The sequence below is a fragment of the Bos mutus genome, chromosome 11 (genome assembly GCF_027580195.1).
Source record: "Bos mutus isolate GX-2022 chromosome 11, NWIPB_WYAK_1.1, whole genome shotgun sequence".
Lineage (NCBI taxonomy): Eukaryota > Metazoa > Chordata > Mammalia > Artiodactyla > Bovidae > Bos > Bos mutus.
This window is the reverse complement of record NC_091627.1, coordinates 19,359,864-19,370,490: the sequence shown is the minus strand read 5'-3', so window position 1 is coordinate 19,370,490 and position 10,627 is coordinate 19,359,864. Positions and strand designations below refer to the sequence as shown.

General features: G+C 46.7%; 1 protein-coding gene across 2 annotated transcripts; it reads right to left on the bottom strand.

The window, feature by feature from the left end:
• Positions 1 to 2,711: 2,711 nt before the first annotated feature.
• On the bottom strand, positions 2,712 to 10,115 carry RRM2 (ribonucleotide reductase regulatory subunit M2). 2 transcript variants are annotated; one of them, XM_070379094.1, is made up of 10 exons: positions 9,851 to 10,103; positions 9,680 to 9,754; positions 9,181 to 9,324; positions 8,779 to 8,895; positions 8,150 to 8,283; positions 6,663 to 6,757; positions 6,420 to 6,553; positions 5,009 to 5,113; positions 4,811 to 4,924; positions 2,712 to 4,730 (listed from the first exon to the last, which is right to left on the bottom strand). In XM_070379094.1, exons 1-10 carry the CDS (start codon positions 10,067 to 10,069, stop codon positions 4,578 to 4,580), a joined length of 1,290 nt encoding a protein of 429 aa, XP_070235195.1. In that variant the 5' UTR covers positions 10,070 to 10,103; the 3' UTR covers positions 2,712 to 4,577. The 2 variants fall into 2 exon arrangements, with proteins under 2 accessions (XP_070235195.1, XP_070235196.1); XM_070379095.1 differs by lacking the exon at positions 9,181 to 9,324 and having other exon boundaries at positions 9,851 to 10,115.
• Positions 10,116 to 10,627: the final 512 nt, after the last annotated feature.

Below are 10,627 nucleotides of genomic sequence, written 5' to 3'. Positions count from 1 at the left end.
TTCCTTAAAGAAACCAACAGGGCTCTTCCAAGCAGTCTCCCAGGGTCACTGTTTTGTTCCCAGCCTCTGAGAATCTCCCTTTCCTAGGAAGTCAGCAGCCATTTAATTTTTATCACTGGGAAGTGTCTGAAGCAGGAGGGTTTTCAGGCGCCATCGTGCTGGAGCCACACTTTAATCTTTAGAGGCAAACTATGGTTTGTCCAGTAGTCGTGTACAGATGTGAGCGTTGGGCCATAAAGGCTGTGCGCTGAGGAATTGTTGCTTTCAAACTACAGTGTTGGAGGAAACTTTTGAGAGTCCCTTGGACAGCAAGATCAAACCAGTAGATCCTAAAGGAAATCAATCTTGAATATTCATTGGAAAGTCTGACGCTGAAGCTGAAGTTCCAATACTATGGCCACCTGATGCAAAGAGCCAACTCACTGGAAAAGACACTGATGCTGGAGACTGAAGGCAGGAGAAGAGGGTGACAGAGGATGAGATGGTTGGAAGGCATCATTGACCTAAAACTCATGGACATGAATTTTAAGCAAACTCCGAGAGCTAGTGAAGGCCAGGGAAGCCCAGTGTGCTGCAGTCCATGGGATCGGACACAACTGAACAAGGCGGTTGTGGTTACTGAATCCACTCCAGGGAATGGCTGTGCCGAGAGTACACCAGGCGGGGGAGCCCCCTCTACAGAAGGGGATGGGGTGGATAGGGTCCAAGCAGTCTTTGCTGGTCTGAATGGGCCAAGCCATGCAATTGTGTGCCTCAAAGCTGTGGTCATTCACTGAGGAGCTGGGATTGTCTTGCTCGGCAGTTAAGACATTATCAGGATCTTAATCCTACTGAACAACTCCCTGGCCAGAAAGAGAAAGTGAAAGTTGCTCAGTCGTGTCCGACTCTCTGCGACCCCATGGACTGTACAGTCCGTGTAATTCTCCAGGCCAGAATACTGGAGTGGGTAGCCTTTCCCTTCTCCAGGGGATCTTCCTGACCCAGGGATCGAACCCAGGTCTCTGGCATTGCAGGCGGATTCTTTACCAGCTGAGCCATGAGGGAAGGCCAAGAATACTGGAGTGGCTACCCTACCCCTTCTCCAGCCTGTCTTCCTGACCCAGGAATCAAACCCAGGTCTCCCACATTGCAGGCAGATTCTTTACAACTGAGCTATCAGGGAAGCCCCTCCCTGGCCAAAGGACACTTATAAATACCATCTCTGCAAGAAGCCAGTCCTCAGGCTTTATTACAGGCCAGGCAATGCCTGGTAGGCAAGGGGAGGCTCCCACCACTGTTACGGCAGCCAGGATGGGCCACACCGAGAACAGAACCCGAGGGATCAGGAGTGATTAAATGAATCTCCTACATAAGTGCTGGGGCTCAGTACATCTGGACCCCAATCAGAAAGCACATCCAGTGAAACCGAAAAGTGGGATCCAGGTTACCAGGCTTTTTAAAGCCCATGGGTGATTATAATGCCCACCAGCGTTGAAAACCACTGGTTTGAACCATATAAAGTCCATCCCAATGTCAAATGTTTCAGATTCTCCCAAGGTAAACTCAATGAGGGGTGTACCTGAGGGCTGGAGCAGCCAGCATAGGTGGATCACAAGAAAAAACATGACCTTGGGCTGCCTGCTTGGAGGCTAATAGTTGATGGTCCTTAGAGCACAGCTGCCTGGAAGTATCTGATGGTGTTTTGGGGATAAAAGGCAAAGCTCTCCACTGAGACCTCTCCAGGACATAGAACACACTTCTACCCACTCCAAATGCCAGCACAAATTCAATGGCATCCACCAGCCACTCCAAGGGCGTAATCCTTGGAGGCTGTGTGATGAGATAGTTGTCTCTTGTGGCTCTGTGGTCTATATCTCACCAGGCTCCTGTCCATGGGATTCCCCACCCAGGGACTGAGTCTGCGTCTTCTGCATCGGCAGGCAGAGTCTTTACCATCGAGCTTCGAGGGAAGCCCAAGCTCCAAGACAGGAAGTGGCTAAAATCTGTGCCTTCTAAGTGAACATTCTTCATAGGAGTACAGGGAAGGAATCTCAGTGCAATGAAGCAGAAAAAAAGCAGTTGGAAAGACTCATCCCAACCCCGCCTCCACCAGGGAAAGCAGTGTCTCCACACTCCTAAATGCTCCCCTCCACCAGCATCCCCATGGCTGTCTCCCCTGGTTTGGCTCCAGAACTGCATTCTCATCTAACTGGGCTTTACTTAGGCACCCAGCTTCCTCCTGAGGGGTAAACCCAAACCTCACAGGGCGGCTTTGTCCTCTGCCCCGCCTCTGACATCCGAACAGTGCCTGGCGGGGAGCCTGCAGTTTGCTCAATGAATGACTGTGTATCACCAGTGGGGACACAATGAGTAATTCGTTAGTTTAAGGACGCACAGGTGAAGGGAAGTGAGATTGCCCCGGGAAAGGGCATTTACAGACAGTAAATGTCTGTAAAAGTGGGACAGTCTGATGGGGGCCAGGAGACTCAGCCCCCGAGAGGTGGCTCGCCTGAGGCTGTGAGCCAAGTTCAACTCCCTTGCTCCTGGTTTTACAAACCCGTCAGATGCTTTGGGGCATCACCTTTCAAGTGAACCGGTTTCCCACACCTTGTGCTAGAACAGCCACGACAAAGCCCCAGAACTGCAGAAAGCACATGAACCCCTACACAATATTTATGAAATACTTTCTAGTTTTTTCTTCCTGGATTGAAACACAAATGTTACCAAGGAACTGACACAAGAACAGTTTTATTGAAATCACTGAACACTTGTGCAGTACTCAATATCCGGATTTTGAGACGTTTTAGACAAAAAAATGTTTCCCTTTAAACGGATGAAGAAACCGGATCCTAGTTGGTGGAAGTTAATGCTTGTATCACACAGCTAAGGGGAGGTAGAATCCTAAAATTTGCTTCCAACTTCCACCTGTACCTGACCATGCCAGCTAAAGCGTCTATTTTTGTGTTGCCTAAGTTTAAGGACCATATAATCTAGACTAACTTCACAACAATAATTTAAAAAATAGAGAAGGATCCCATATCACAGAAAATTTTAAATCGACTATTTTACCATTTATACAATGAAGAAAACTGACAATGGGGGGGGCAGTGGTCAGCCAACACGAAACACAATGTGTTAAACAGCCACAAGATTGACAGGTGTCACTTATTTCCTTCCATGTTACATCTTGCCTTTTTTGGAGGGAGGAAGGAATAAAAAGGCAGATTGACTCAAACCTATTAAATATACCAATTAAGTTAATATTTGAGTGGAACATGTATTAATTATTCACATAACACTAGCTTTCTACTGCAGTTTAAGAATCCAGCAGATGATGCTAAGGTTTAAGCAAATCCTAGAAGTCATTGCACTGAATGGTTAACTACTCAATTATGAACTGGAAAATAATACTGGGTAATTATTTCAAAGTATAAACTACAGATACAATATTAAAAAAACATAGATAGTAGAAAACTTCTCTAACTTAAAAGTATAAACGGTTAAGTCAACAGTACCTACTTACAAATTTCACAAAATCAGAATAAACACTCAACTTTTAAGAGGGGCCATTTCAGTCCTGCCTTTACCACTTAATAGGAGAAAGATCTTATATAGGTGGGTCCTTTCGTTCAAGGGTGATTTCAAAACCAACTTACAATGTTAATATTATATCTTGGATCCCTGCTAAGAAGACTCTTCAAGGATCTTTCATACTAACTTGAAGTTGAGGAACATACAATCTGAGAAACTAAATAAATGATACAGCCCCTCCCGCACACCCAGGTTACCTACAGTGAGCCTGGATCTGAACTTTAGTTCCTAGAGATCTCTCATCTCTTATCCTGAGATACTCAACCTGGGCTCTAGAACAGGACACCGACCTGTGTTCTGGAGGGCACCACCTGGCTGATATTAATACCTAGGCGTGCAAAGGATTGAGTCAAAAAGCGCTTCAATTCAATTCATTCAAGGAAAGAAGAAAAATAACATGCTTAGTTTACATAGGCTTAACCTGCTCTGGTCACCTAGTAAATCTTGAATTGGCTGCCACTACTGGTAAATAGAATACTTTTATATTTGGTGCAGAAACCAACAAATTTAGGTAAAATCAAGCCTTTACCCTGACAGTTCAAACTTTGTTTATTTGTATGTAAAGTGCCAGTTTTATATACAAATCATAAGTAAACTTTAAAATCTGCTCAGAAGCAGTGAGTCTGATGTCTTCCTACAGCCTTGTGGTGGTTAATCTTTAATCTTTCCGGATCAAACTCCCTGGAGTCCCTACACTTGGAGGCCAAGAAAGCAGCTGTTAAGACCCAAAGTAAGTCCTGTTCAGCTAGCCTGCTTGCAAAAGCCAAACACGGGCAAGATCTTTCAAGAACCCGAGTAGCTTCTGACTACTTTCCATCGAGGTGACCCCACTAGCATTAACAGGATTGATTTTGAGGTAGCTACACGGTGCTAAAGATGCCATTAGTGAACATGATGGACAATTCATGGTGTAGCTCGTTGATATGGTTCAAGTAGCTGATTTCTTTCTTTTTTGATGAGAAGGAAAAAAAAATAATCAGCAAAGTAAGAGCACGTCTTCAGGTCACTTAGAAGTCGGCATCCAAGGTAAAGGAATTCTCTGTCGGACTTGACATCACTCCCATCCTCTGATACTCGCCTACTCTCTTCTCAAAGAAGTTAGTCTTCCCCTCCAGTGAAATATTTTCCATAAAGTCAAATGGATTTTCTACTCTGAAAACCTGAAAAGGTTCATAGCAAAACATAAGCACAGAACACCGGTTTCAGAAAGAACCAGAGGGCTACCCACAAAATACTTTACCTTGCTAAAGCCCAGCTCCAGCATAAGTCTATCTGCCACGAACTCAATGTACTGCTTCATCAAAGAGCAATTCATCCCAATGAGCTTCACAGGCAGGGCCTCCGTGAGGAACTCCTAGGGGCCAGAGCACAGCTTCTCAATAAAACTGAAGCATTAAGAGGTCTTCTAGCAAGCACAAGGCCTCCCTGTGTTACCCACCTGTTCTATCCTAACTGCATTGACGATTATTTCTTTTACTCTCTGTTCCGAAGGTTTGTGCAACAGGTGTTTGAACATCAGGCAGGCAAAGTCACAATGCAAACCCTAGAAGAAAAAGGTTTAAAGTCACCAACAGAGCAGTGGCACCACACTCCAGTACTCTTGCCTGGAAAATCCCATGGACAGAGGAGCCTGGTGGGCTGCCGTCTATGGGGTCGCTAAGAGTCGGACCTGACTGAGCGATTTCACTTTCACGCATTGGAGAAGGAAATGGCAATCCACTCCAGTGTTCTTGCCTGGAGAATCCCAGGGACGGGGGAGCCTGGTGGGCTGCTGTCTATCGGACACGACTGAAGCGACTTAGCAGCAGTAGCAGCAGCAACAGAGCAGTAGACTTCTATCATTAACGTGGAAGAAGAAACTGTTAGGCTGGCATTCTTGTTAGACATCCTGTGTGGTCAGACTAAAGCATTTCAAATGTCAAGGGGAAGATGACTCAAATGCTTTGTCACTAAGGCAGGCTCAGGCCCCACGCTGGGCCCCAGTGCTGCCCCTAGAGGACAGCAAGACAGGTCTGGTCCTCACTCTGTGGTTGCCAAGGAGTGGGAGGAAATTTTTCTCAGCATTCTTCCTTCCTACAGCCCTGAGCTTTAACATTCACCACCACTACTTCCAGCAGAAAAGGCAAAACTCTGAATAGGCTGGTTAGTTGTTAGATTTATAACCTAATGTCTGGGAAATCAGTAATAGTAATGCAATTTCAAGTGAATCAAGTCTGCAAGTCTCAGTGCATTAAATCCCAAGTAATGTTGATGGGAGTGGTTTCCCTGGTAAGCTCAATGGTAAAGAATTCACCTGCCAATGCAGGAGATGCAGGTTCGATCCTGGGTTAGGAAGATCCCCTGGAGAAGGGAATGGCAACTCTAGTATCTCTTGCCTGCAAAATTTCATGGAGAAGCCTGGCGGGCTACACAGTCCACAGGGTCACAGAGTCAGACATGACTGAGAACACACACACCCAGACAACGCTGATGGGAGTTAAACAGAACATCTGGGCACTAAACTTTTCTTTTTGGCATTTTAATCCAAGTGCATTCAAAGACATACTGGACCTGAATGGATTCAGAGATGTTAGCCAACTAATTCTGAAGTACAGAAGGATCACACACAGGTAGAAATAATATTACTTCCCCTAGGAAAAAGTTCCATACATAGGGAAATACCTATGTATACTGAGAATATGAGTAAAATAATTTCAGCAAATTATTTCATTCTCTGCCAAGATGCCTATGGTTGAACCCACATGTTAAATGTGCATTTAAGGCAATCTCACATCTTGGGTTCCCTTCAGTGAACATGGGGTTGTAGGTGTTTGGGGTGCAGGTCAGCCTATTATCTGAATTAGACCCACCTCGTCTCTGCTAATAAGTTCATTGGAAAACGTGAGGCCAGGCATCAGTCCTCGTTTCTTGAGCCAGAATATCGACGCAAAAGAACCGGAAAAGAAGATGCCTTCCACTGCAGCAAAGGCTACCACACGTTCTCCTACAGTTAAAAAAAAAATATTTCTGTATTTGCCTGTGTTCATAGGAACAAACCAGTAACATCACTTAGAAAATGAAGCTCAGGGGTAAGTAGGGCCAAGGTCCCTTACCATATGTAGCTGCTTTGTCCCCAATCCAGCGCAAGGCCCAATCTGCCTTCTTCTTCACACAAGGCATGGTCTCAATGGCGTTGAAGAGAAATTCCCTGGTAGGCACACACAGATGATCAGTCATTCTAGCAAAGACTTCTAGTATCAGCTTCTAGGTAAGAGCACTGGGACCAAGACTAATTTGGGATTCAAACTGAAATGTTTTCTTTTTACTAGCTTGCTTTTCCCTCCAATGTTTTAGAAAAAATATCCAAAATCCATTTGGTTTATGTTAATAAAATTTAGGTATTCATTAGTTCATACTGAGGCCCACAACCTCAGTCTGTTAGATCAAGAGCATTGACTGGTTTCATTATTTCAAGTTCAGGTCATACCCTCTTCCTCCCTGTGCCTACTTTGGGAGTCCAGAGATTCCCCAGCCTGTCCCAGTGAGCTTGTTTTCCTCAGACCTTGGGCTCCTTTTATTCTCTTTGCTTGTCAACCTGGGTCTTGCCTCTCCCTAGCTTTCAAAGCTCAACCATCAGGCCTTTCTGATCCCTCCCTTCTGGTAATCTATTCCAATCATGCCCTACCTTTATTTTCTTTTTTCATTTCTACCTGCAAACATGTTCAAATCGTTTTACAACCCCATCCCCCACCCCCGCAAAGAGTTCCCTCCATCCTGCTGGCCTTTCAAGTCACCACTCATTTTCCCTCTTCACTTTCTTCCACATCATCTACAAAAGGCTACTCCTCAGCTTCACCACTTCTGTTCTACACAGGTTCTTGTCCTGAAGCTGACCTTAGTATCTAGACTACTCAAATGCCTATTTCTAGTGCTCCCCTCCTCTCCAGTCAATCCTAACAATGTAAAATAGGCCCTAAGCTACTTACATTTCTTCTCTGTTATCCCCCAATATATACTATCATTTCAGGAAAATTGCTGTGTGCCTGAATTAATTTCATGGTTCATGGTGCTATTTATTATGTAATTCCTCCACTTATATTCCTAGGTCTTATTTTCTATATTATGTTGCAAGCCCCTTAAGAGGCTGGGTTTATCTTCAACTTTGCATCCTCCACCCACTCCACCTTGAGCCAGCCTTACACTGTAGGTTGACAGATTTGCCAGACGTGAAAACTATCAAACCTAAGTTTTAGCTCATCAGACAGACTCTTGGAATGTTTTTTCAGAAGGCATTAGACTGGATGTTCATTAGTATGTTTCCAGCTCTAAAAGGATGGAGTAACCTTATAACTGTTTTTAGCAATTGACTAGTAAAGTCCGTCTATGGGGTCGCACAGAGTCGGACACGACTGAAGCGACTTAGCAGCAGCAGCAGCAGTAAAGTGCATTTAGGCCTGTTCTTAAGAGCAGACATGACCATGGGTGCTAGGAATTTCTTTGACTTGCTCATTTTAGAGTCATTTTTCTATCCCTATACGATTTCAAAAAGTAACAACTAGTAATCCTAAATATGTTGGCATATCACCACCCAAATACTCACCTTTCTTTGGAATCTTTAATGTAAGTGTCAATGAGGAGACTATACATTTCAGAATGTATGTTTTCCATGGCAATTTGGAAGCCATAGAAACAACGGGCCTCGGTAATCTGAACTTCTTGGCTAAACCGCTCCACCTAGTGGTAAAACACAAAGATCAGTTTAAGGAAAATCTACCAGCAGCAATTCAGTCAATGAACACTGATTGCCTCACACTTCCTTTTTTGTATCATTACAAGCTAAACATAGTAATTCATTTTCATTCATTGCAAGGAGGATGTACTCAAGACATATATGCAACCAGTTATTAAAAAAAACAGCAAAGCCACAAAAAGGAGAGCAAACAGATAGTTACTAGGGTTCTGGATCTATTACTATCACTTAATATGATCTTAACATTGTTTCTCTACAGTTGGGGGAAAAAAATACCATAAGGAAGAAATAACTGCAAAGTACGCTATAGAACAGAAAATGCCACAGAATATAAACCCTGGTTTACAGAGAGAGAGAGAGAGAGAGATACCCATTCAGCGTGCAAAATTTTAAAAGACAAAAAAGAGAATTGTTAGTTCTCTGGTAAATCTTGAATAAACGTACTTTTTCTGGGGGGAGGGGGACGGGGGGGAACTCACCAAGTTTTCATTTACTATGCCATCACTTGCTGCAAAGAAAGCCAGCACATGGGAAATAAAATATCTCTCCTCAGACTTCAGGGCTTCCCAGTGCTGAATGTCCTTGGAAAGGTCCACCTGAAATACAGAAGTTCACAAAGGGTTCAAGCCGGCAGGACCCTCACACATACGCCTAAGTGTTCAACTTTAATAAGTCTACTAGCACCACCTGATTTATATACTTCTCACACATTCTGCCAATTTGAACATTTCACGTCCTGAGTGAACAACCATTCCAAAGAGGGACAGGGAGGACAGCAAAGCATATTTCAAACATGTTATAGCCGGCCCGGCTGGGGTCTTCCTCTAGAGAGGCAATGGGCAAAGGGTCTTTTAAGTCTCCTAGTTGCTGCATCTGATTACCTCCTCAGCTGTCCAAAAGGAAGCCTCAGCTTTCTTATACATCTGCCAAATATCATGGTATTCGATAGGAAAGATGACAAAGCGGCGGGGGTTTTCTCTCAGAAGTGGTTCGTCCTCCACACTGGGGGCAGATAGCTTAGGGTTCTTTTGGGAGAGAAAAAGTAAGGGAAAAAAAAATGTTAAGTATAGGGCGAACCATGAAACTGTCATTTTCTTTTTTCAAGCAGAATACCTCCAACGATCAGAAATTTCATGGGGCTGAATGTAAGTCGGTTGTCATACTTGGATTCTATAGGAGTATAGAGAAATAGGAAATGTCCAGATGTGCAGAGGTGCTGGAGAGGGAACAGACTTTGGCGGGAAAGCAGCGCGGGCCCGGGAGAGGTGGGTAGGGTTTGAGAGCAGACAATGAGGCTTTGGCGCCAAGCAGGCTCCGCCCGCACCGCCTTGCCTGCAGCGCCCCCTCGCCCGGCGCCCCCGCCGCAGCCCACCTACTTACCGGCTCGGAGGGCTCCTGGAAGATCCTCCTCGCGGTCTTGCTGGCCAGCACGCGGGTCCCGCTGAGGGAAGGGGGCTGCAGGGAGGCGCGTGGTCAGAAGCCTGCCCGCGCCCCTAGCCACCCACAGGACCCCGCCGCCCTGCCCCCGACCCCCGACCCCCGCCCGCTCACAGTGTTCTCCTTGTCCGCTAAGCTGAGCCCCTTCAGGGGCGAGAGCTGCTGCTGCTGCGGGTCAGCGATGGTGGCGAGCGGGACGCGGAAGGAGAGCATGGTGGCAAAATGGTCAGTGAGTTGAAGCTGCGCGCGAGTCCCGAGAGCCCCTGTACGGCCCCGCAGGGGAATATTTAAAGCTCCGGGAGCCGGCCCGGTGGGCGGAGCCACTTCCCCCATTGGCTGGATCCCGGATGGCCCCGCCCACCCCACAGAGATTCAAGCGTAGCGCGGGAGCACAGCCTGGCCCCTAGTCCTTGCCCTACCGGGACCCTCCGGCACCTGCCCCTCCCAGGCCTCTGGGCGGCCACGGGAGCTTCCGCCCGCCTCCCCGAGGGCCTCGTCGCACAAAGGCTGCAGCCCCTGCGCGTTCCGTGCGCCTTAGCGGGCGCGCAGGCTCTTTCGCGCGTCCCCAGGACGGTTTGGGATTGAATGAAGCAATGCGATTGGAGCCCGCCAGCCCGCGAGCGGGAGCGAATTCCCCACCCCCGCGGAGCCCCACCTCTCTGAGGACCTCTCTGGAACCCAGGCTCTCGGTTACGCGGGCTCTCGGTTCCGCATAAATGGTTTTTGCAGATGAGCTTGGTACGGAGGCCCGTAAAACGCCCCTGGCTGCGAGGGAGATGTGGCTGTGGCGATCTGGATACATGTGTGTACCCGGGTGGGGGTGCCAGGTCTCTGAGGTCCGGCAAAGGAGGGGGCTGACCGGTTGGTGACCGCCTAATGGTTAGAGCCGCG

Bases quoted from the DNA above. Each gene is read 5' to 3' on its own strand.
- RRM2 (XM_070379094.1), bottom strand. From the start codon at position 10,069: ATGGGGGAAGTGGCTCCGCCCACCGGGCCGGCTCCCGGAGCTTTAAAT. The intron at 9,325-9,679 runs GTAAGTAGGTGG...CTCTCCCAAAAG, and splicing joins TCCAGGAGCCCTCCGAGCCG to AACCCTAAGCTATCTGCCCC. The intron at 4,731-4,810 runs GTAAAGTATTTT...GAACCTTTTCAG, and splicing joins TGGAGCTGGGCTTTAGCAAG to GTTTTCAGAGTAGAAAATCC.